At 43.2% G+C, this 27486-nt stretch overlaps 1 protein-coding gene across 2 annotated transcripts in view; it reads left to right on the top strand.

The window, feature by feature from the left end:
- Positions 1 to 27486, top strand: part of wfdc1 (WAP four-disulfide core domain 1) — an 89348-nt gene that overhangs the window by 45713 nt on the left and 16149 nt on the right. For both annotated transcript variants that reach the window (XM_072279877.1, XM_072279876.1), the window contains exons 2-4: positions 12307 to 12502; positions 17654 to 17737; positions 21445 to 21585. In XM_072279877.1, the coding sequence (XP_072135978.1) occupies positions 12307 to 12502; positions 17654 to 17737; positions 21445 to 21585 (421 nt within the window). The remainder of the gene's footprint in view (positions 1 to 12306; positions 12503 to 17653; positions 17738 to 21444; positions 21586 to 27486) is intronic.

Genomic DNA, 27486 nt, shown 5'->3' on the forward strand with positions numbered 1-27486 from the left:
TTGCTGTTGTGGTAGGTTTTCTTTCAGTATCAAAGTCAGAGTTCATCAGTCAAATTATGGTGGTTAAGGCACTATTAGATGTTACATATATAGAAAATAAAGCCACCTGTAGAGATGTGGAATGCTATTTGTTAAATTAATAAACTTAATTTCAAATTGTTTCGTTTAAGTAGGGTAAATTGCCTGCATCATTTAACATTCTTTTAGCCAAAAAAGGTAAAGATCTGACAGAGTGTTCTTCATATAGGCCAATTTCTTTATTAAATGTCAATGTTAAAATCTTGGCTAAAGTTTTGGCTCGTAGATTTTTTAACATAGGGTGTTTATTTAATATCTTATATTCACCTCAACTGGGATTCCTGAATGTGTTATTTCTCTTGATGCAGAGAAAGCGTTCGATCACGTCAAGTGGAATTGCCTTTTTGCAGTTTTAGAAAAACTTGATTTTGTACAAAGTTTTACTACATGGATTAAATTGCTATATTTGTGTCCCATCACACATAGTCATAGTCATACTTTATTAATCCCGGGGGAAATTGGTTTTCGTTACAGTTGCTCCATAAATAATAATAATAGAACCATAAATAGTTAAATAGTAATATGTAAATTATGCCAGTAAATTATGAAATAAGTCCAGGACCAGCCTATTGGCTCAGGGTGTCTGACCCTCCAAGGGAGGAGTTGTAAAGTTTGATGGCCACAGGCAGGAATGACTTCCTATGACGCTCTGTGCTGCATCTCGGTGGAATGAGTCTCTGGCTGAATGTACTCCTGTGCCCAACCAGTACATTATGTAGTGGATAGGAGACATTGTCCAAGATGGCATGCAACTTAGACAGCATCCTCTTTTCAGACACCACCGTGAGAGAGTCCAGTTCCATCCCCACAACATCACTGGCCTTACGAATGAGTTTGTTGATTCTGTTGGTGTCTGCCATAATGTAACCATACCAACAGCATTCACAAGAAAAACATAAATTGAACATAAATTATACACATTTTTACAAGAAAGAAGACAATTAGAAAAAAACTGGCCCATTTTAGTGCAGAATGATCAATGTTGCAAATTTGAAACAAGTTGAGAAAACCAAGCTCATGGCAAATGCCAATAGTGCCATCACAACAGACATCTCAGTCCACGGCCAGAAACTTGAGACAGTGCAGCAGTTTAAATACCTGGGGACAATCATCAGTGATGAAGGATCAAGACCAGACGTCCTGGCAAGAACTGCACAGACAATGACTGCACTATCCAAACTCAAGACAATATGGAGGGACAGCAACATCACCATGAAGTACAAGATCAGGCTCCTGCGTGCATTAGTATTCTCCATCTTCCTGTACACAAGTGAGACATGGACCCTCACAGCAGAGCTACAGAGGAAGATACAGGCATTGGAAATGAGATGATATCGCAACATCTTGGGCATCTCATACTTGGACCACATCACAAACGAGCAGGTCCGCAAGACCATCCAGCACCACATTGGCCCCCATGAAGACCTACTCACAGCGGTGAAGAAAAGAAAGCTGAGATAGTACGGCCAAGTAACAAGATCCAGTAGCCTTTCAAAGACTATTCTACAAGGAACTGTGGAGGGGAAAAGAAGGAGAGGTAGACAGAGGAGAAGATGGATGGACAACATTAAAGAATGGACAGGGAAAATATTTGCGATGACCCAGGCTCTGGCACACAATTGTGACGGATGGAACAGACTGGCGCAAAGCTTGTCATGACAGCGCCCCAACGACTCTACCAGGAGTTAAGGGCTCAAGGCAAGGCAAGATCAATGTTGTCATATTGATGCTAAATTGTAATGATTAGGGTTTGGTTAAAGGGGAGCAGCCGCTCTTGAATCAGGTGGTGTGAGACTTCAGTCTTCTTTACATGCTGCTCAATGGTAGCAGCAGAAAGATTGCAAGGCCTGGATGTTGAGTGTCTTTGATGCTGGATGTTGCTGCCTTGAGGCAGCACCTCCTATGGATACTAACAATGGTGAGGATATGCAAAGAGGGAAATGAGGCGATGTGGTGTTGGTAAAGGAGGAAATCAGGGCAATAGTTAAGAGGGATATTGGCTCAGAAAGTCACACAATGTGGAATCTGTATGCATGGAACAAAGAAACATCTAGTCACAAGTCAAAGTCACGTGCAATAAGGATGTAACTGGGACTGAGTCTCTTTGACCTATACTCAGTGTCCACTTTAGGTACAGGAGGAGGTACCTAATAAAGTGGCCACTGAGCGTATTTCTGATCTTCTGCCGCTGTAGCCCATCCACTTCAGATTTTGGCTCGCTGTGCATTCAGAGATGCTCTTCTGCACTCCACTCTTGTAATGTGTGGCTATTTGAGTTGCTGTCACCTTCCTGTCAGCTTGAAACAGTCTGGCCATTCTCTGCAACACACACAAAATGCTGGTGGAACGCAGCAGGCCAGGCAGTTGATGTTTCGGGTCGAAACCCTTCGTCAGGACTAACGGGAAAAAGAGATAGTAAGAGATTTGAGAGGGGGAGGGGGAGACCCGAAATGATAGCAGAAGACAGGATGGGGAGGGATGGAGCTAAGAGCTGGGAAGTTGATTGGCAAAAGGGATACAAGGCTGGAGAAGGGAGAGGATCATGGGACGGGAGGCCTTGGAAGAAAGAAAGGGGGAGGGGAGAACCAGAGGAAGTTGGAAAGCAGGCAAGGAGTTATTGTGAAAGGGAAAGAGAGAGAGAGAAAAAAAAATAAATTAAGGATGGGGTAAGAAGGGGAGGAGGGGCATTAACAGAAGTTAGAGAAATCAATGTTCATGCCATCAGGATGAAGGCTACCCAGACGGAATATAAGGTCTTGTTCCTCCAACCTGAGTGTGGCTTCATCTCGATAGTAGAGGAGGCCATGGATTGACATACCAAAATGGGAATGGGACGTGGAATTAAAATGTGTGGCCACTGGGAGATCTTGCTTCCTCTGGTGGACAGAGCATAGTGTTCAGTGAAGCGATCTCCCAGTCTGCGTCGGGTCTCGCCAAAATATAGAAGGCCACACTGGGAGCACTGGATACAGTATATGACACCAGCAGACTCACAGGTGAAGTGTTGCCTCACCTGGAAGGACTGTCTGGGGCCCTGAATGGTGGTGAGGGAGGAAGTGTAAGGGCATGTGTAGCACTTGTTCTGCTTACAAGGATAAGTGCCAGGAGGGAGATCGGTGGGAAGGGATGGGGGGGGAACGAATGGACAAGGGACTTGTGTAGGGAGCGATCCCTGCGGAAAGTAGAAAGTAGGGGGGAGGGAAAGGTGTGCTTGGTGGTGGGATCCTGTTGGAGACGGCGGAAGTTACAGAGAATTATATACACAAAATAGTCTGCAGATGCTGGGGTCAAAGCAACAGGCACAACATGCTGGAGGAACTCAGCAGATCAGGCAGCATCCGTGGAAACGAACAGTCAACATTTAGGGCTGAGACCGTTCGTCAGGACTGAAGAGGGAGGGGGCTGGGGCCCTATAAAGAAGGTGGGGGGGAGGGCGGGAAGGGGAAGGCAGGTAGGTGCCAGGGGAAAGATCAAGGGGTGGGGAAGGGAAAGCAGGGAGGGGACAGGCAGGAAAGGTGAAGAAGGAATCGGGGAAAGCACAATGGGTAGTAGGAGGAGGCGGAACCAAGTGGGAGGTGATAGGCAGCTGGAGGAGGAGGCAGAATGAAACTGGGATGGGGGAAGGGACGGGGAGGGAATTACTGGAAGTTGGATAATTCAATGTTCATGCCTCTTGGTTCCGCCTCCTTCTACTACCCATTGTGTTTTCCCCGATCCCTTCTTCACCTTTCCTGCCTATCCCCTCCCTGCTTCCCCTCTCCCACCCCTTGATCTTTCCCCTTATTGGTTTTTCACCTGACATCTACCTGCCTTCCCCTTCCCACCCTCCCCCCCACCTTCTTTATAGGGCCCCTGCCCCCTCCCTCTTCAGTCCTGACAAAGGGTCTCGGCCCGAAACGTTGATTGTTCATTTCCATGGATGCTGCCCGGCCTGCTGAGTTCCTCCAGCATGTTGTACGTGTTATGGAGAATTATATGTTGGACACGGAGGCTGGTGGGGTGGTAGGTGAGGACAAGAGGAACCCTATTCCTAGTGGGGTGGTGGAGGATGGGGTGAGAGCAGATGTGCGTGAAATGGGGGAGATGCGTTTGAGGGCAGAGTTGATGGTGGAGGAAGGGAAGCCCCTTTCTTTAGAAAAGGAAGACATCTCCTGGAATGAAAAGCCTTATTCTGAGAGCAGATGCGGTGGAGACAGAGGAATTGAGAGAAGAGGATGGGATATTTACAAGTAACAAGGTGGGAAGAGGAATCGTCCAGGTAGCTATGAGAGTCCGTGGGCTTATAGTAGACATCAGTAGATAAGCTTTCTCCAGAGATAGAGACAGAGAGATCAAGGAAGGGGAGGGAGGTGTCGGAAATGGACCAGGTAAATTTGAGGGCAGAGTGGAAGTTGGAGGCAAAGTACATGAAGTCAACGAGCTCGGCATGCGTGCAGGAAGCAGCGCCAATGCAGTCGTCGATGTAGGGAAGGAAAAGTGGGGGACAGATACCAGTATGGGCTTGGAACATGGACTGTTCCACAGCCAACAAAAAGGCAGGCATAGCTGGCACCTATACGGGTGCTCATGGTTACGCCTTTAGTTTGAGGGGAGGAGCCAAAGAAGAAATTATTAAGAGTAAGGACCAATTCCGCTAGATGGAGGAGAGTGGTGGTAGAGAGGAACTGGTTGGGTCTGGAATCCAAAAGGAAACAGAGAGCTTTGAGAGCTTCCTGGTGGGGGGTGGAGATATATAGGGACGGGACATTCATGGTGAAAATGAGATGATGGGGGCCAGGGAACTTGAAATCATTGAACAGATTCAGAGCGTGAGAAGTATCACGAACATAGGTGGGAAGGGATTGAATAAGGGGGGATAAAACAGTGTCGAGGTATGCAGAAATGAGTTCGGTAGGGCAGGAACAAGCTGAAACAGTGGGTCTGCCTGGACAGGCAGGTTTGTGGATCTTGGGTAGAAGGTAGAAAGGGGAAGTGCGGGGTGTGGGAACTATGAGGTTGGAGGCAGTGGTTGGGAGATCCCCAGAGCTGATGTTGGTGATGGTGTGGGAGACAATGGCCCGGTGCTCCTTAACAAGGTCATGTTCGAGGGGTAAATAAGAGGAGGTATCAGCGAGTTGTCGCTGTGCCTTGGCAAGGTAGAGGTCAGTACGCCAGACTACTACAGTGCCCCCCTTATCAGCGGGTTTTATAGTAAGGTTAGGATTGGTGTGGAGGGAGTGGAGAGCAGAACGTTCGGAAGGAGTGAGGTTGGAATTGGAACAAGGTGCAGTGAAGTCGAGACGGTTGATGTCCCGTCTGCAGTAAGCAACAAACAGACCCAGAGCAGGTAGAAGACCAGAGCGGGGGTGCCTATGAAGAGGAAGAGGGTTGATGACGGGAGAAGGGGTCATTGGTGGGGGTAGGAGAGTCCTTGCCAAATAACTAAGGCCATTCTCTACTGACTTTTCTCATTAACAAGGTGTTTTTGCCCATAGAACTGCCACTCACTGGATGTTTTTTTTTCAGACCATTCTCTTAGAACTCTAGACCCTGTCATGCATGAAAATCCCAGGGGATCAGCAGTTTCTGAGATACTCAAACCTCCTCATCTGGCACCATGGTCACAGTCACTTAGGTCACATTTCCTCCCCATTTTGATGTTTGCTCTGAACAACAATTGAATCTCTTGACCATATCTGCATGTTTTTTATGGATTGAGTTGCTGCCACATGATTGGCTGATTATATATTTGCATTAACGAGCAGGTCTACCTAACAAAATGGCCACTGAGTGTATTTCTAGACTGATAAAATTAAGTACAATAACACTGTGGATTAAAGATTAGCTTTATTTGTCACATGTAACACAGTGAAATGTGTCATTTGTGGCAGGTCAAATCAGCGAAGAATGTGTTCGGCAGCTTGCAAGCGCCGTCATTCTTCCAGCACGAACATAGCATACCTGCAAATCATTAACCCTAACAGCACATCTTTGGAAAGTAGGGGTAGAAACAGGAACACCCAGAGGAAACCTACATAATCACGGGGAGAACATATATGCACTTCACAGGCAGCAGTGGGAATTGAACTCTGATCGTTGATCATTGGCGCTGTAATGGTGTTACACTAACTGCTACGCTACTCTACTGTTCCATGTAAAAATGTAAAGTACAAAAATTAACTTTCAAAGCCATTATACTTGTGTAAATATGAAAAGGTTAGTGAAGGTAACTTTAGGTCTTTTAAGGTCAGAAATTGAGTCAAATATTATTGAGAACAAAGAAATGGGGGAAAAAGTTAAGCACCTACGTTGATTCTGTCTTCCCAGAGGAGCATACTGAAACCTTCCAGACATATTGGGAAGAGGGGGCAGATAAGGGGAATTTACTTTGTGAGGAGGATGCAAAGACCAGTTGGGTGAATGGGCAAATGCATGGCAATGCAGTATATAAAGTTTATAAATGTGAGGTTATTGATTTTCTTTCTGAAATCTGAAGGACAAATTATCATCTAAATGGTGATAAAATGGGAAGATGATAGGCACATTGAAACTTGAGTGTCCTTGAACACCACTTGTTGAAGGTAAGCATTCAGGTACAGCAAGGAAGGCGGGTGATATGCAGGATGTAATTGTGCCAGAGACGCAGAATGGGTGGAAATTTGGGCCGGGGAAATGCCAGTTAGAGTTAATCTGGATGAGCGTGAAGTGGTGCATTTTTTGGAGGTCACATGCAAGGGTAAAGTATACAGTAAATGGCATGACCCTTAGGAGCATTGATGTACAGAGGGATCTTAGGATGCAAGTCAATAGCTCCCTGAAAATGATAACACAAGTACAGCTGGTGGTAAATAAGGTATACAGCATGTTTTATTGGTTGGGGCATTAAGTTTAATAGCCAGCAAGTTACGCACTTTTGTCAACAGGGTACTGAAGTAGATATTTAGTCATAATTATATTTGAATAGTGGAGCCAGACTGCATAGCCCACGCTGATTTTCCATGATTCTATCACCGGGGCAGGCAAGAACTGGAAAGAACTATTCTGTTTTGTCCACAGGGTGGCAGCATCATGCGTCATTTCACCACATCCATCAATGTTCTCTAAGGTGTGACACCGAGCTGCTCAACCAACTTTTAATCCCCTTTGTTGTTGCGGCGTCTAGCGAGATGAAAAAGTCTCTCTTTACTAGTTAGTGTCACTTTGTTGGATGGAATCTGAATTAGACAATTGAAATTAATTGGAGGTGATCATTGTGCTCATGCAAGTTTAAAGGAAAATGCTATGAGCTTTTTTGCAAAGTAAAGGCACTGTGGATGCTGGAGATGAAAATTAAAACAAAAAAAAGTATCCCTTCAGTTAAAACATGCTCCAGTTCATATGCTATACACTTAAGGCAGGGGTCCCCAACCTTTTTTGCACTGCGGACCGGTTTCATATTGACAATATTCTTGCGGACTGGCTGACCCGGGCGGGGGGTGGGGGGGCCGGTAGGTTTACCAACGGACAAGCGTAGCAGTCAAGTACGTGGTTTACACAGAGAGACTACAATGACCATGAAGCTCTGCGCAGGCACCAGTGCGCATGCGTGTACGTGCCGATTTTTTCTACATTTCGTTTTTTGCGATTCTGTCGGGGGGGGGGGAGGTGTTAATCACGACCAGAATATAGGTGGTAAGTGGCTAATACACTCAATTTCATTTCTAAATGGGTTTATCTAATGAATTTAATATTAAACACACAGCACATATTTTCCCCGTATGAACATATAAAATCATTGCAACACACCAACATCGCTGAATCAGTGGGAGGCTTGGGCTTGTTTCCCTGCAACAAGATGGTGCCATCGAGGGGTGATGGGAGACAGCGATACTCGAAGGGGGCTCCTTATGTCCATCCTATTCTGCAATTTGGTTTTCGTTGCATTCATTGCAGAGATATGTTGGAAATGGAAGCAACGTTTTCAGTGCTTTCGTGACTTTCTCAGGATACTTAGCCTTGACTTTGATCCAGAATGCCGGCAGAGATTTGCAAGCTCGAGGAGTTGATCTTTTTTCCCCGCGCTGACACAGATTACGCGCGGGCAATAACCTCGCATGCGTAATGGCTCAACAGAGGGCATGACAAGGAATGAGGAAAGGTGCAGCTGAATCATATCGTTTCCTCGCGGCCCGGTAGCGCATGCTTTGTGGCCGGTGGGTGGGGACCACTGACTTGCCTCAAAGGTGTGATGCTTAGATACAGTACTGGGCAAAAGTCTTAGGCACATATACTGTATATAACTATGGTGCTTAGGACTTTTGCACAGTACTGTATTTGTCAACGTGGAGTAGAGACTGAGTTTGTAAATCTGACAGGTGTAATTGATGTTGGGAATGGCGTGGGAAGAGTTTGGGAGTGGTGGCAGAGGAGGAATGTGAGGGCAGAGATTGCTGTAAGTGAAGACACACCCAGCCCTGAGACACCAGGCAGTGTCTTTTGATTCCAGAGAATTGGTTTATCAATCATTACAGAATGTCTCTCTGGTGCTTCCCTCCCCTTTCTCTTACCCCTTTCCCGACTGTGATTCTCTGATCCCTGTCCCCTTCCCACTATCAGTCCACAATAGAGACACATATCACTCCTATATGTCATGAAATTTGTTCTTTTGCAGCAGTAGCAGTACAGTGCAAAACATAAAATTACTACAGTACTGTGCAAAAGTCTTGGGTGATATATACAGTATATAAATGTGTGTATATACACACATATACACATAAATACATACAGGGTCTTTAAAAAGTATTCACCCCTTGGAAGTTTCCATGTTTTATTGTTTTACAATATTGAATCACAGCGGCTTTAAGCTTTTTGATACTGATCAACAGAAAAAGACTTGTGTCAAAGTGAAAACATGTCTCTATAAAATTATCTAAATTAATTACAAATATAAAACACAAAATAATTGATTACATATGAGGGGTGATTGATAAGTTTGTGGCCTAAGTTAGAAGGAGATGAGTTATACAGCTCTCGTTACATGCACATGCAGTTCAACACTTTGGAGTGATTATGCAGAAAGTTTGAAGTTCATAACTCATCTCCTTCTACTGTAGGCCACAAACTTATCAATCACCCCTGCTGTGGACACTTTCTGGAGGACCAAGATCTGTATGCTCCCTCCAGTTGGACTAAGTGTGTAAATGTAGGAGGGAACTATGTTGAAAAATAAATGTGCTAGGTTTTCTAAAATTGAATCCTTCTACCTTAGGCCACAAACTTTAATCAACCCTCATAAGTATTCACCCCTTATAAGTCAGTATTTAGTAGATGCACCTTTGGCAGCAATTACAGCCTTGGGTCTGTGTGGATAGGCTTCTATCAGCTTTGCACCTCTGGACACTGCAATTTTTCCCCATTCTTCATTACAAAACTGCTCAAGCTCTGTCAGATTGCATGGGGATCGTGAGTGAACAACCCTTTTCAAGTCCAGCCACAAATTTTCAATTGGATTGAGGTCTGGACTTGGACTTGGCCACTCCAGGACATTAACTTTGATGTCTTCAAGCCATTCCTGTGTAGCTTTAGCTTTGTGCTTGGGGTCATTGATTTGCTGGAAAACAAATCTTCTCCCAGTCACAGTTCTCTTGCAGACTGCATCAGGTTTTCCTCCAGGATTTCCCTGTATTTTGCTGCATTCATTTTACCCTCTACATTCACAAGCCTTCCAGGGCCTGCTGTAGTGAAGCATCCCCACAGCATGATGCAGCCACCACCATGCTTCACAATAGGGATGGTGTGTTTTTAGGCTGATGGCCAAAAAGCTCAATTTTGGTTTCATCAAACCATAGACCCTTCTGCCAGCTGACTTCATAGTCTCCCAGATGCCTCCTGGCAAATTCTAGCTGAGATGTCATGTGAGTTTTTTCAACAGTGGCTTTCTCTTTGCCACTCTCCCATAAAGCTGCTACTGGTGAAGCATCTGGGCAACAGGTGTTGTATGCACAGTCTCTCCCATCTCAGCCACTGAAGCTTGTAACTCCTCCAGAGTTGTCATAGGTCTCTTGGTGGCCTCCCTCATTAGTCTCCTTCTTGCATAGTCACTCAGTTTTTGAGGATGGCCTGCCCTAGGTAGATTTACAGCTGTGCCATATTCTTTCCATTTCTTAATGATTGACTTAAGTGTACTCCAAAAGATTCAACAACTTGGAAATTTTCTTGTATCCATCTCCTGACTTGTGATTTTCAATAACCTTTCACAGAGTTGCTTGGAGTGTTGTTTTCTCTTCATGATGTAGTTTTTGCCAGGATACTGACTCACCAGCAGTTGGACCTTACAGATACAGGTGTATTTTTACTCCACTCAACTGAAACACCTTGACTGCACAGTTGTCTCCAAAAAGAGATCTCCATGTAACTAATTATGACTTCTAAAACCAATTGGATGCACCAGTGATGATTTGGTGTATTCTATTAAGGGGGGGGGGGGTGAATCCTTATGCAATCTATTATTTTGTGTTTTATATTTTTAATTCATCTAGGTTACTTTGTAGAGATCTGTTTTCACTTCTTCTGTTGATTAGTGTCAAAAAGGCCAAAATTAAATCCACTGTTTGATAGGATATGTATGTGTGTGTGTGTATGCGTGTATATATATACATTTTTATATATATAAAAAAAATGTGTGTGTGTGTAAATCCACCACTGTACTCTCTATACCCATGACTGTGTGACTAGGCATAGCTCTAATACCATCTATAAATTTGCTGATCATACAACCATTGGTGGTAGAATCTCAGATGGAGAGAAGAGGGCATACAGGAGTGAGATACGCCAACTAGTGGAGTGGTGTTGTAGCAACAACTTTGCACTCAACTGCACTAAGATGAAAGAGTAGATTGTAGACTTCCAGAAGGGTAAGATGAAAGAACACATACCAATCCTCAGAGGGATCAGAAGTGGAGGGCATCTTTGATAATGTTAGTTGCTGTACAGAGGTAGTGAGAAGTGGGGACAGAGTCCATGGAGGGAAGGCTAGTTTTCAAAGGCTCATTACAAAACCAGCAGAAGCAGTCTTGAATTCTGGGTCTGCACTCAAGTAAACACACGCTGGGGCGAGTAGCAAGCTTAAGCAGCATGTTTGAGTGTAACTGGTTTGGCTACTCATGTGAGAAAACAGACCATAAGAAGCTCAGACATGGTTACTCACAAATAAGCTTTAGAAAGAGGCTGGAAAGAAAGGATAAGCTGAATTTGTGTAAGTACTGGACCCATTCAAGCTGGGCACGTTAACAAAAAGCTGTTGGGAATGTAACTCAGAGAAATACTGACCTGTTTCCACTTACAAGCTGCATAACACATCAAGGTGGCCATGTTCCTTGTCATTCTGCTCAGCTGTCATTGAAAATGCTTTTATATTGTAAATTTAAAAGGAATAATCAGTAACTATGAAAATGGAAAAAAAACTGCAGATATAGTTTTATTTAATAATCACATAAACATGAGCACACAAAGTGAAATGTGTCATTTGCATTGACAACCAACACTGTCTGATGTTGTACTCAAAGCAGCCCAGAAGTGTCACCACATATTCTGGCACCACATAGCACACCCACAGTATTCAGCAGAACAACATGCAGCCAATATACAACAAGCAACAGACCCCTTTCCCACCCGTACACAGAGATGGGCCTCCACTCGCAGGACTGTCTGCCTCTGGGTCTTTGACCTCCAGACCATGGCCCTGCTGGAAATCTAAAACACTCAGCAAGTCAGGCAGCATCTGTAAGAGAAGAAACAGTGTTAACGTTTAAGGTCAAAGACCCTACATTATAACTTAGAAAATAAAGATTAAAAAAAATTTAGGTTGTAGCGAAGCTGGTGGGAGTAATGGATAGGACAAAGGGAATATCTTTAATATGGTGAAATGGAGCAAACATTTTGGGAATAGCTTGTTCCCATCTGCATCAGATTTATTAACAATCCATGAAAACTAGCACACTATTTTGCCCTCTTTTTACATTATTTATTGATTTTCGTATTGTAAGTTGTCGTATTTTTTTGTGTTATACTTACTGCTGCTACAAAATGACAAATTTCATGACATATGTGAATGAGAATAAACCTGATTTTGAATGTGAAATATGCAAATGATAGTATTTTAGTGAATGTTTTAGAATTGGATGATGTGATTTGTTGTCACATTAATTATGCTGTTGTTGAAATCCATTGTTGTCACATTAGTTATGCCGTTGTTGAAATCCATTTCCACAGGACTATGAGTATCAGTTGATTTCACATTCGTCACAATACCAGAGGAATGATCGGTGCCCACCTCCACCTCAGGCATTACCGGACAGTGCCTGTGAGGTTCCCAGCTGCAGGTCAGACTCTGAGTGTGAAAGGCACAAACGATGCTGTTACAATGGTTGCATTTATGCTTGCTTGGAATCTGTGCAGCCACCACCAGGTATACTTAACCTCTGCTTGAATTCAAATGTCCTTTGTCGTATGATTACTGTAACAATAGTGTGAAATTGTGACTAAGTCACAATGATAGCTGGCAGATGCAATATCACTTGATTTCTACATATTGTTTAGTCAATTTTATTGCCTAAGGGAAAGAAGCAACAAGCAACAGACCCCTTTCCCACCCGTACACAGAGATGGGCCTCCACTCGCAGGACTGTCTGCCTCTGGGCCTCTGACCTCCAGACCATGGCCCTGCTGGAAATCTAAAACACTCAGCAAATCAGGCAGCATCTGTAAGAGATGCACTCCTCAAGTTGTCTCTACTACGAGTTGTTTTGTGGATAAAGCAACAAAATACAAGTCTGAAATAAAATCAGAAAATGATGGGGGAATAAGATCAATGGAAAGAAAAATAGTTAACATTTCCTATGTGTCAGAACTGGGCAAGAGAGAAAATGAGTGAGATTTAATTTGCAGAGAAAGTGCTGGAGATGGATAAAACAAAGAGGATATCTCTGACAAGGTGAAGCCGGGATTGTTGTAGAAGTCATACAGTCAATGGGTTAATAGGAACAGTTTGAGTGAGAAAAACATTCTTCTTCTAACTTCACTTGAATCTATCTGCCTGTGGCAATCTACACTGTGTAAAGATGCTTGAAGAACAACAGCTAGCTGGGCAGGTTATGATATTCCAGTAAGAAAGTAATTTATGCAAGTTAATCATGAAAAGGTGCAAAATACAAGAGTGCAGGTGATGCCCAGTAGGTCAATAGTGGTAGTAGAGAGAGACAAACTTAAGTCGCTAGCAAATGGATGGCTTGCAGCAAAACTGTTCTGTCCTGATATAGACCAGGACCGCAATTTACTTGAAGTTGTAGAAATCAATACTGAGTCCAGAAGAATGCAACATGCCCAGATAGAAGGCCAGGTACTGTTCCCTATATTTGCATCGGGCAATCAGTACAATCATGTAGGATGACACAGATAGACAGAATAAAAGGGGAATGGGATAAAGTATCAAAGGTTTCCTCTTTCTAAATGTTTCCATTAAGCATTTGACTGAAAACTTCTCTCAAAAGCAACCCTGGACACATCCTACCACTTTGTCCCATCCATTCCTTTCCACCTTCTCTACAACTTTAACTTTATTTTCTACCCCGCCCCTGCTGCCAGTTCTGATGAAGGTTCTTCAATATGAACCATTAACGCTGTTTCTCTTCCCAGAAATGCTGCCTGATTTTCATGGTATGAGTTTGACTTGCCTACACAATTTGCCTTTGTACAGAGACAAACCTTGGAAGACAATATCAACAAAACACTAATTCATGAATAAAAACTTGCTCATTGTTCTGCTATGATAAATACAAAATATGATCTATAATACATTCAGCACAAGGAGCAGTAAAATAGTTTTACTTCCACACTTCAGACAAATGCTTTTCAAAAAAGATGAAGATTATTAAAAGCATCTTCAACTTCTTAAGTAGAGTGGATATCTCAATTATGAGATGATATTAAAATATCTTTGTGATTTTGCTGGTAAACCAGATAATTAGAAGAATTAATTGAATTGTGTTCCTTCTCATTGAAACATTTGCAGGGAGCACATTGGATAAAAATCCCCTCTCTTTCTTTCTCTCACTCAGTCACACACATGATCCACCGCAGGAAAAACTGATAGGCGTCAATAACAAACAAGTATTCAATCAACAAACAGGCAACATTCTAAGGTAAAGTAGGACATGACAAAATAACTAGAGTAGACCATTGGGCCCTTCAAGGCTGCTCTATCATTCATAGTCAATCTTCTCCCTCAGCACCCTTTTCCTCAAAATCCAGAAATTTATCAATCTCTGTTTTACATGGAGTTAATAATTGAGTCATAGAGTACAACAGAACAAAAAACAGGCCCTTTGGCCCATCTAGGCCATACTGAACTATTGTTCCGCCTAGTCCCATTGACCTGGCATCTGGACCATAGCCCTTTATACCACTCCCATCATATACTTATCCAAACTTTTAAATGTTAGCATTGAACCCGCATCCACCACTTCTGCTGGCAGCTCATTTCACATCGTCACCACTCCCTGAGTGAAGTTATTGCCCCTCATATTATTCTTAAACATTTCACTTTACACCTTAACCCATGACCTCTAATTCTAGTGTCACCTAACCAAAATAGAAAAAACACACATAAAAGTTGCTGGTGAACGCAGCAGGCCAGTCAGCATCTGTAGGAAGAGGTGCAGAAAAAAACTTGCTTATAATTACTATATCTATACCTCTCATAATTTTCTAAAGTGCTTGTGAAATTGTCCCTTATTCCCATATTCTCCTGTGCTCTAGGGAATAATTTCCTAACCTCTTGTCACCAGGTTCAGATATGGCCCAAGTGTGGAGTGAGAGACACTGACGTGGGTCGATAGTTCACAGACTTTAATGCAAACAGTGTTTAAGGGAAAACAAAACAATAAACGCTAGGCCAAAGAACAACTAAGAACAAAATGAATACCGCTAGTCTTCACAGTCAGTTGACTTGACAGTCCAATTTCTCAGGCAAGGCGGAATGGAGATAACGAAGCGTGGCTATGTCTATGTCCAAGTCTTGATAAAAACTACGACAGAATGAATGGAGTTAAATACTATCACAATGAAACAATAATTAGCTGACACATGCATATTCACAAGCTCAATTGCTGAATCTGATGCACTGTCAAAGCCGTGGTTGTGACAGGGCCCTCCTCTCTAGGTGTAGCCCCTGAGGCACCACAGACCTGGTGCCCGCTGGAAGTCCCAAATGAGGACTTGTCCAAGATGTCCTTCAATGATGCTGGTAGACAAGTGTCATGGTGTGTACTGCCAGTATCGAAGCCAAAGACTTCCATGTAGAGACAGAAACAAGAGCTTAGACAGAGGTAGCTTGACCAAGTGACACCGTGAGACAAATCATTCTCAAAATGAGGACCCTGTGATTGGAGCTAATCCGGCATCTACTTCAAGAATAAAACTAGCACAGAATCTGAATTTAACAAAATAAACAAACTTAAACAGAAAGCACCAGGAAACCACATTACAAAGAGCAAGTCGCTCGAGAAAAACACAAGAAACTCTTAAACCATTAAAAACATTAAACTGTTAAGCAACAATTCACCAACTCACCTTGGTAACAATTGGAAAAAGAAAACCCTAGGTACATAGAGAAAAGTCCTCGGGAAACCTTGAAACTGGGAAGCTTGAAACCGGGAAGCTTGAAACCTAGAGAAGGAACCTTTTCAAATCTTGCTCAGTGTTTCATCTTTCGCAATTTTTTTACATAGGCAATTAGAATATACTCTCAGTTTTACAGATCAAGACAGGACAGATGGGTTTCTTTCATCGCTAAGTTAGTGGTTCTCTGTAGATCTGTTTAATTTGCTACATAAAAATTTAATTTTCCCTGTCTGTACCAACACTTTCATCAAAGGGTTAAAAATACTCTTGATAGGGTTACTTTACTTGTGTATTTGCACACCCTAGCCAGGGATCAGCTTTTGGAGTAGAGCTCTTCCAGAGTGTACACTATTGATTTGAATGATGATTTGTTAAATCAATTGCTTGAAACATTCATCTGTTATGCAGACCAGAGTCACGGAACTACAAAGCTGGGAACCTGAGTACTTGTGGCTTGAAAAGCTTGGAATGGATACCAGAGAAACTCAATGTAGACTAGAGAATCTTGGAATGTAGACTCGGGACTCTCAGAATGTAGAGTCAGGACATGAACTCAGAATAAAGGCACCTTCTGCTCAAGCCACCAATGTCAAGATGTCACTGTTCAAACTTTGCTGGGTCCATTACTTGGCAAGATCCTTCTGTCATGCTGGAGACAGAATCAAGAGTTCATACATAGGAATTCAACGGAACATTGTTGCCGCGACGAATCACTGACCAATGAATCTCATGACAAAGGTCAGCTGCTCTCTCTCCACTGGGTCCATCTTTGTGTGGTTCGAGACTTGCTGTCACCAGGTTCGGACATGGCCCAAATGCGGAGTGAGACTCCGAAGTGGGTCGATGGTTCACAGACTTTAATGTGAACAGTGTTAAAGGGAAAACAAACCAATAAATGCTAGGCCAAACAGGGCCATTAACTAAAACACTCAACATGGAAAATAAAGCCTACAATGCAGCTGAAAAGAACAACTAAGAATAAAACGAATACCGCTAGTCTTCACAGTCAGTTGACTCAACAGTCCAATTTCTCAGGCAAGGCTTAATGGAGATAACGAAGCGTGTCTATGTCCATGTCCAAAAACTACCACGGAATGAATGGAGTTAAATACTATCACAATGAAACAATAATTAGCTGACAGGTGCATATTCACGAGCTCAATTGCTGAATCTGATGCACTTTCGAATCCATGGTTGTGACACCTCTTTAACATTTTCTCTGTACTCTTCAAATTTTATTGATGTGTTTCCTGTAGGTAAGTGACCAGAACTGCACACAATACTCCAAATTGGGCCTTACTAACAACTTGTACAACTTTAATGTGGAGTGGAGATGGGCAGTGGAGAGTACATTGACTTGCTGCATCACAGCTTGGTGTGGAAACACCAATGCTATTGAATGGAAAATCCTACAAAAAGTAGTGTAAACATCCTTCGTGGGTAAAGCCCTCCCCACCATTGAGCCTACCTATGCAAAATGTTGTTTCAGGAAAGAAGTATCCATAACCAAGGACCCCCACCACCCAGGATATGCTCTCTTCCCACTGCTGCCATCAGGAAGAAGGTGCAGGAGCCTCAGGATTCACACTGCCATGTTCAGGAATAGTTACTACCCCTCAACCATCAGGCACTTGACCGAAAGGGGATAACATCACGCAACTTCACTTGCCCCATCACTGAAAGGTTGCCACAACCTATGGACTCAGTTTCAAGGACTCTTCATCTCATGTTCTTGATATTTATCGATTATTATTATTTCTTTATTTTTGTGTTTGCACAGTTTGTTGACTTTTGAACACTGGTTGATCACCCAAATTGGTGCAATCTTTCGTTGACTCTATTTTGAATTTATTAAGTATGCCCACAAGAAAATGAAACGCGGGGCTGTATATGGTGACATATATGTACTTCAATAATAAATTTACTTTGAACTTTTCAGTTTTAGATTGGTTGGTGCAGCCAAAGCCCAGATGGCTTGGGGGTAATGGATGGTTACTCGATGGACCAGAAGAAGTGCTTCAAGGTGCTGTTTCCTCACAACTCTGAGTGATTTGAATATATATAATATCAGGCAATATATACAATATTCATCTAAGATAGAGACCAGATGTACCAAATATTTATGTTCAGTACTGAAACCCCTTTTTACCGGGCATCTCTAGGGATGTGACTCATTAGCCCCTCACTAACAGCGATAGGACTCAGTGGTGAGAAAACCACCTTTCTCAAACTCCATACATCTAGGGTCGGTATGACTTGGATCCCACCAAAACTGGAAAGTCGGGATGTCTCAACCTCCTGAACCCCGATCTGTGTAAATATTGCTGCAATGCAATTAGCCATTGGCAAGAAATAACAGATTGTACACTGCATGCAATTATAAAAAAAAAGTATATTTACAAATTTCAGCTTTATCGACCAGCTAGTCGGAAAAAGAAAAGAAGAAAATTTAAAAGGGCCCATTACAGTTAACCCAGTCCATATATGCACACAAGTTGGAGCTCATCTTGAAGTTACCTTTAACTCGCATGCTGGACTCGCGGTCTGTGTGAAAGCACATACCCCTTTCCGGATGTCACTTGAAATCCATCTCGAGCAAACAGGCTCCCCGATGGTAGTATTGGTCCTTTCTCCTTCAAGCCATTTATCTGCACAAAGCACCTTGTGAAACAGGGACGGCATCCTCAGCCATCTTCCCTCCTGTCTTCTTCCAGCTCCCACGAAAAAGATCTCAACCCACACCAGTGTCCATCACAAAAACCTCTCTACCAAGCATCCTCTAGAACCTTCTCCCAATTCCACCATCCTGATTGGCTGACACAACATTCCTAAGTTGAACAAGATAGCCCCTTATCTTTAGCTCGAACCCAAACCTGCTAAAAGCAGAACAAACTGCTCTTACAGAACTGCTGAAAAAGATATACCTAAAGCATAGCAGTAAAAATCGTAACCAGAGTGTTACAGTACACTTATTGGATCATGAGAAGGACATTTCATTTCACAGCTGTATAAAAGGGACATAAAATTTGGCAAAATCTACATGTGACACAATGTGGGAAAATAGGGATTTTTTTGACAACAAAACATTTGGTATTTTGTACATTTTTTTGGAATCAACTGTGGAACAAATTAATTTACGCTAATTGGCCACGAGCAAAATTAGGAATTTATGGCAGGATTTGCTCAAACCCATTTTATGATGTTTTAAATCCTTCTCAGAGAAAGTACAGTATTGTGTAGTGACAAAATCTGGCCAATCTGTATTCTGCATGACTCAAGACTTGCTGCTATGTCATTGGCTCTACTTCTCATTAAAAATGCTTGTCAGACACTCAGTTGTATTTGGGGATGGCAAATCAATGTTGTCTTTAGTAGCAAAGTCCATATCCCAAGATTGTCCTTTCAGTTTTCTCTTCCTTGCTGTAATCCAGAAAAAGAATGTGATTTAATAGCTGCTCCCAGATCTACAGCTGGCATGCCCATTAAAATGCACGACTTGTCTAGGCAGGCCTGTCCTTTAATATTTAGCTCTTATTGCCCCCGGCACTCCCACTTATACTTGAGATCTGATCAGCAGAAAAAAAATTTCTGTGATTCAATGAGCCAATGCATAAAACCACTAAAGCAACAAACATTTCTGAAGCAGCATATTGCTTACACAGGGAATGCTCTAAGTCACAGTTCACATTTGATGCTTTAGTGGAGGCATTATCCCAAGAAACTACATCGCTATGCCAATATCATTGAACCATTGGTTATGAGCTTGTCACTACTATTATTTCAGTAACTAACACAATAAGAATAGTTGTTAGTTACTAAAACAATAACAGGGCCAGCACGAAAACATAGCAGTTAGCGTAACTTATTATAGCGCCAGTGGAGTTTATATGTTCTCCTGATGACAGCATGGCTTTTATTCCAGGTGCTTCTGTTTCCTCCCACGTTCCACAGATGTTTGGATTAGTAAGTTAATTGGTCGGATGGGTATATTTGGGTGGTGCAGGCACATGGGCTGGAAGGGCCCATTGGCATGCAGTATCTCTAAATAAATAAATTAAGTAAGTTATTTTGTTTATTAATATTTGGCAGGATTTATACTAACTTCTCAAGCATGGAGCTTTCTTGTGGAAAACCTGGATTTAAGGAGATTTGTGTGGGGCTTGTTTGCCTCTAAAAATCAGTAATTAAGAGTGTTATAACAGCGAGGAGTTGCTCTAAGTAACCTGATTTTCTGAAAAATGCAGGAATGCCTAAACTCAATAGGGCTTCTGCCATTCCGTTCAAAGCTACATGATTTTGTTGCTGGGTGCAACATCATAAAATGCAGACTGCCCAATAAACTTTGCCAAGACATTTCCATATGGAAGTATGAGTTAGTCTAGCCCTTAAAAAGGGTGATGTACATCAATTTGAATAGTAAATTCTAATCCATATTTTTAAAATGCTAATCAGATAAAACAGCAGATGATTAAAATTTGAAATAAAAACAAAAATGCTGGAAACAATAGGACCATTCCTGTAGAAGGGGAAGCAGATTAATGTTTCAGGTTGAATACCCTGTGAGTGGTGGGGTGGAGATGCGTCTCTACCAAAGGAGGTGTAAGGTGCTCCTTTCCTCCGCTAGCCTGCAAGTCAGCCTTGAGCACAGTGTAGCACCCACTTAACCCTGCGATCAGGGACACGTGAAGCCATGGGAGCTGTTGGATGGATGGTTATGTATAGTGGCTGGTGCGCGTCACAAGTCCTGGTGATGTGACCACTGACGCTAGGCAGACAGCTTCTGAAGAGCATTGATAACGGCTGGGATCACCCGTCTTTTACAGACACTGCTCAAACCATTTCTGCAGAAATATTTGCGAAGAACAATCATGGTCCACCCATGTCAGGCACAGCACAGAATAATGACGATGACATTTTGTCAGTATTTATTGCATTAGTATTATTTGAAGATCCTTTTCATTTTGGAGGAATGAAAAAGTATGTTGAAAAAAGCTTTTTTATATGAAAATGTTATTAATCAATTCACCAAACTTAGTAAGGTTATGTACCTCCACTCTGTAATTCTCAGTCTCTTGAAATGAAACAAGTTCTTTGCATGATATCTCTGTATTCATAGTGGCTTAGGACAGAGAGTACCGAACAGTACAACACAAGAGCAGGTGTCCATCATGTCTGTGCTGTCTATGACTATAGAGTTTGAGATATTGTGCAGAATAGGCCCTTTGGCCCTTCAAGCTGTGCTGCCCAGCAACCCCCAATTTACCCCTAGCTGAATCGCAGGGCAATTTGCAATGACTAATTAGCCTGCTAACTGGTACACCTTTGGACTATTGGAGGAAACCCATGCCATCACGGGGAGAATGTACAAACTGTTTACAGGCATCAGCAGGAATTGAACCCAGATTGTTGGGACTGTAAAGTGTTGGGGTAACCACTACACAGTGCTGCCTCACAGACTCTAGCCGTAAGATGAAATAATGCCCAATCCCCCTGCAATTAACCATCATTGAAGTTCTATAAACAGTACTAAGTGTTCATGAATAAGAAAGGGCTACAGCTTGATTGAAATGTTACCTAGATTTCTGTTCAAGTCCAGAAATCCTTCACAACAAAGTGGGTCATGCTGATACTTCAAATAATTATTAATTTATTTTAAATATTAATCAAGCTTTGTTATTTTAAGCATAAAATAATAATGTTATATTTAAGTAATTGTTATCCTTCTTGCAGCTGAAGCCTGCAGCACGACAGAGGATGGTGATGAACCCCTGCATTGTCCCACTGGCTATGAGTGTCACATCATAAATCCAGGGAATCCTACAGAAGGAATTCCAAATAGAGGACAGTGCATAAAGCAAAGAGGAAATAGTGGTCAGTTGATATTTTTCACAACCCATGTTAATATTTCATAATATCGATTGGGAAGTGTACATCTGTAGAGTACAGTAGATATTTAACTTTTACATGTGAATTCAACTCCAGATCTTGATGATTGAAGTTTATTTGCTGAGAGTGGATCAGAAGAGTGTAACAACATGAACTACAGTCAAGTATACTGTAGGGGTCAACATTCATGTTTGAACGTCTGCTGAAACTATTTCTGCAGTCTTTTGATTGAAGGTAATCCCACAATCATGTTGAATAGGGACTTTCCAGGTTTATGCCCGGCAAAGGTGATGGAATGATGGTTTATTTCTAAGTTCAGATGCTGTTTGACTCAGAAAAAAATTGTGCCGAAGCTGCTGCACTTGTTCTTCATGATGGTAAAGGTCATCAGTTGTCAGGGTAGCAAAGATGAATACATTCATTGCAATATTACGATGATACTTAATACCACTATGTACCAGTGATAGAGGGAATAAATATTTAGGGTGATGGACGGATGCTGCTTTTTTCATTTGAGCTTCCTGAGTATTGCTGGAGCTGCAGTGATCCCAGTAGGAGAGGACATTCACAAACACAAGATATTCTGCAGATCCTGGAAATCTAGATGAATACACATGAAATACTAGAGGAACTATGCAGGTCAGGTAGCATCTATGCAGAGAATTGAATTGAATTGAATTGACTTTATTTCTTGCATCCTTACATTAAATCCAAAAATCTTTACATTACATCTCTGTCTGAATGTGCAATGTGCAAATTAGTATTACAGTAAGATATGTAATAAATAGTATGTACAGTAAGATATATGTAGCCTGGGGAAAAGTACACACTCAGGGCAACAAAGACTTTTTCGGGTTTTAATTCCTTTATTGGTTTTTGATGTTTAAGTGCCAGAAGAGGGTCGCAAAACAAAATGAATGAATTTACAACCAGTTCGTGCCATTACAATCTCAGTTTAATTTTGGATCCACACCCTGGTGTATGAACAGAATTGCATATGCAGTATAAAAAATACCAGAACCAATACGGTACTAATACGGTAGTGGCAATTCTGGAGGAACACAATACAAACAACATTAGAATCCCACCCACCCTGCATCTTATACATAACAGCAAAAAATGTAAGCGAGTACATCTCATCTAAGACGTACACACATGCTGAACTTCCGAACAGAGACTAAACATTCACGTTACACGGTTACATGTACAATCAGTCCCGATACAATAAAGTTAGACAAAAGGAACACATTGGCACAACTTTTACAAGCTATTGCCTGGTAATTAAATTACAGGAAGACTGACCTACTTGGATGGGAGGAACTTTGCATAAGCCACGCGATCCAGCTTCGATTTCTTCACTCATGGAAATCTAAAGCATCCACATGTAAGACATGTCAAATTACCGATATTCTCGATCCGCCAACAAGCATAAACGAATTCATATGGATATTGTCAATTAATGCACAGTGCGCATGCGCCGGTCGTGCATGCAGCCTGGTACAGCCGTTCCGATCTATTCTTACTTTCTTCTTCTTACTTTTTAATTTACGTTATTTTTTGTATTTTTTTTCTCACGGTAACACGTCGAAGCTGCACCCTCTCTAACGTGCTGGTAGAGAGAGTTTTATTTGGGGTTTTCTTTAGCGCTGGAAATGGTTACATCCCAACACACTGGACAGAAGCAAGGTCGCATTGTGTATTTCACGGACCAGCAAAGACCGGCTGGCTTAGCGAGCAGAGTGGTGGACACCCCTGCTGAAATCCGCAGAAAAACACACAGAGAGGGATCACAAAGTCGAGGAAAGAGCACCGGGTCGAGACAACGGAGACTATTGGAGAATAGGAGTTCGGTCGGTAATACCGTTGCGGCTGACCGGAAGTGCACTGAGAGCGGTAAGCGTAAAGGAGTTCGGTGCTTACTGTTCTGGCTAACAACGGATGGTGCAATCCGGGGTATATTACGATCGAGGAACGTGTTTGCAGACTGGATATTGAACTTTTTACTGTTGGACTTCGGCCACATTCCACCGTGATACAACACTTGGCGGCATGGGAGGTCGTTCCTGCCTGTGGCCATCGAACGTGCAGCTCCTCCCGTGGAGGGTCAGACACCCTGAGCCAATAGACTGGTCCTGGACTTATTTTCCATCTGGCATAGCTTGCATTTTGCTGTTTGATTGTTGGGGTTTTTTGTATTGCTATATTACACTCTATTCTTGATTGGTGCGGCTGTAACGAATCCAAATTTCCCTCGGGATTAATAAAGTATATCTATCTATCTAATGCTCACCTTTCCTCATCATGCCCAGTCTCTGGGAGGAACTCAATTCCAACAACTTACCACGTCTTCAGCAGAAAGCAAAATGTTCTCCCCACTATCCCGCGCGTGCGTAATGACATCACAGTCTCCCCTTAAAGGCACAGACAACTATTTTAGCATTACCCAGATGGATGCCTAAGTACACTTTTAACGATACTGAATTAGATCCAACGGTCACCCGGTTACATTCTCCCCTGCATTCAAGTAATTGTCCTCGATTACTCACTCACTACAAGGGTACTTTTAACCTCCTTAACTGCTTCTCTAAAGAGAACTGAACTGAGACTAGCCAGTCATGTTTCCGGTCCACCGTCTGTTCTGGCCATCTGAGCTTCTTTTCTGGAGGCAACGTAGGCAACAAATCATGCACTGTCCTGTTGAAACGCTCGCACTGCGCGTTGCCAGTAGGGTGATGAGGTGTGGTATGGCGGTTCTTTACCCCGTATAGTTTGTGAAGCTCCGCTATGACCTCACTTTCGAAGTTACAGCCCTGGTCAGAATGCAGTCTCTCAGGGACACCGTACTTCATGAACCATTCCCTCAAGAGCACCCTTGCTGTGGTGTCCGCCTTTTGATGCCGAGTCGGAAATGCTTGGGTGAATTTAGTGAAAACGTTTGTGACCATTAAGACATTCTCACGCCCGTCACTTGCTGGTTCCAACACAGTGAAATCTACTGCTACAACTTCAAGCGGTCTAGAAGCCAGAAATGACTTCATGGGGGGACGGATCCTAGGCTGCGGCATCTTAGTTAGTATACAACGTGGACAGTTTTTGACCCACCGTGCCACATCCTCGTGTATGCCCACCCAATAACATCAGCTTCTCAACGACTGAAGAGTACGTTCTATGCCTTGATGGCCCATAGAGTCATGTACATACTCTAACACTTTGCTCCTCACGTTGTTAGGTACCAGAAGCTGGTAACACTCCCCAAGCTTCTCATCCTCAACTACCCTACACAGTAACCCTTTACGCTCCCTGATACTGTCCCAGTGCCTTAACAGAGACAAAACAGGTTTAGGCAGAGTTTTACGCTCCTGGTCACTCAGCTTCCTTTTCTGATCCCATAAGTCTCCTAGGACACCTAACACAGGGTCCTGCTGCTGAAAAGTACGCAAGTCCCCATTAGAATAACCTGGGAGGGTTGGAGTGTTCCCTTGCGTCGGACCACTTACCTCACCAGTACCAGCTTCCCAGGCTCGAATTTGCTTAACTCTACAGCTGTTAAGACCAGCGGTAACCAGTGCCGGGTCTCGGGCAGTGCCGCGATTGATCAAACTACAGATCGCCACAGCCCCATCGAACTCCGCATCCTCTGAGACAGGGTCAGGCTCCCCTGCAAATGGCTGCCTAGAGAGTGCATCAGCCACGGGATTGCTCCGACCCGGACGATACTGGACATCGAAGTCAAGCGCTGCGTAGACAAGTTGCTTACACTGGCTGATAATGTTCATGCCTACAATACATGGGACAGGGGGTTCGGTGCTAACAGGATCCCTGACTACTAGAAAACCACAACTGGGTATCTTCATGCCCACTGCTTGAACCTCCAGCTCTAGATACCCAAGGTAAAGAATATCAAGACCGTTGTCAGCTGTTAGCCTAAGCCAGCCAGCAGTGGACAACATACCCTCATCCTCTCCATTCAAGTGTTCTCGAAAGAACTGCTTGGTCAGGGTGCTTACCCGACTACGTGTGTACAACAGACAACAGACAGCAACACCTGATATTTCAAGCTCCACAACTGGACATGTCCCTACAGTGTGTTGCAGCAACTGGCCACAGGATCGCTGTACATTATCTGTATCTATGAGGTTCAGCCGAATTGCCCGACTCCCAACCTCTTGAGGGCAGGAGGATACAGACTCCACTTCCTTGCACCTCACTTCTGTGGGCAATTCTTGGCCAAATGCCCTCCCACGTGACACTTGAAACATATTGGCTGCCCATCTTCTGTGAACCTAGGCTGTAAATGATGTCCGCTGCTTGTAGCGTGTGTAAAGTCCCTCTGCACAGTGAGATCTTTCGCTGCTTGAGTCAATTCACAAAGGGCTTTGCCCTGCTCTGCGACCACTTTAAGGATGTCATCTAGTGTGACAGACTCAGATTCCTGAGCTTTAAGAATCGAGCACTGTGCCTGGCCACTGCTACACTTTGACTTTCCAGACCTTGTATTTCCCAGGAGCTCTTCTACGAGCCACAGACGAGCCTCCTCCCTCACTTCTATCATTGAGGACTCATGGTGGCCCCGCACGAATCTGTGGAGCTCCCTTCTGAGGGAAGGGTCCCTGATCCCCTCTATAAATTGATCTCTTAGCACCACCCTCTCATTGGTCACGGCATCAGGGGAGTGCTTCAGTAGCAAGTTAAGAGCTTGGGGTAGGGCATGTGAAAACTCTCTTACATCTCCACCCTCATGCTGTTTGCAACTGTAGAAGCTATGCCACAGCTGGGGTGCACTATGCTTGTCTCTAAAAGCTTCCCTGAGATAGGTGAACAAGTCATCGGCGGGGTCTTCCCCAGCATCACTGCACATACGTGCTTCCTCTAAGGCTGCACCCTGAGCAGGGACATAACAAAGTCATACTGATCCTGGTCAGACTGATTTCTACCATGAAGTGCACGTTGTACTTCTTCAATAAAGTCATCAACAGACCTCCCATCTTTCTCAACATCCCCCATAAATGGAACAATGTGTCTTTCCCTTGGGACATATACATAGGACCTTTTGCTTAATTTATCTATGGTTGCCTTGACTTTATCATATCTACTATACAATTCCCTAATTTGTTCACTCAAATCTAGTTTAACTGGTGTGTCCTCTGAGCGTGACATAATAAAACCTCAAGTCTTTAAACTTCACACAAGCCTGCAAAAGGGAGCTGCTGCTGTCCTTTGCTGCAAACGCGCTGGCTTCACGACCCACAGTTCCCTGGGTCCCCATCACCGCTCTGCGTCCTGACGTCAGTCGCTGACGTCCCGGCCCGTTCCCGAGGATCCAGGGCGCTCTCCATGAGGCAACAGGTGCTCTCCTTCCGCCCGATGGGAACACGGTCCTGTCTTCACCACTACTGTATTAGGTATTGTGTATTATACTGCATACCACAATCAGAGACCCTCTAAACTGGCTTGGAATTAGCCCCACTCCTGGTACCAGATCTTGTAGCCCGGGGAAAAGTGCACACTCAGGACAACAAAGACTTTTTCAGGTTTTAATTCCTTTATCGGTTTTCGATGTTTAAGTGCCAGAAGAGGGTCGTGAAACAAAACGATCGAATTTACAACCAGCTCTTGCTGTTACAATCTCAGTTTAACTTTCGATCCACACCCTTGTGTATGGACAGAATTGCATATGCAGTATAAAAATACCAGAACTAATACAGTACTAATACGGTAGTGGCAATTCTGGAGGAACACAATACAAACAACATTAGAATCCCACCCACCCTGCATCTTATACATAACAGCAAAAAATGTGAGCGAATACATCTCATCTAAGACGTACAGACATGCTGAAATTCCGAACAGAGACTAAACATTCACGCTACGCGGTTACATGCGCAA

This window comes from Mobula birostris, chromosome 15, assembly GCF_030028105.1.
Source record: "Mobula birostris isolate sMobBir1 chromosome 15, sMobBir1.hap1, whole genome shotgun sequence".
Taxonomy (NCBI): Eukaryota; Metazoa; Chordata; class Chondrichthyes; order Myliobatiformes; family Myliobatidae; genus Mobula; species Mobula birostris.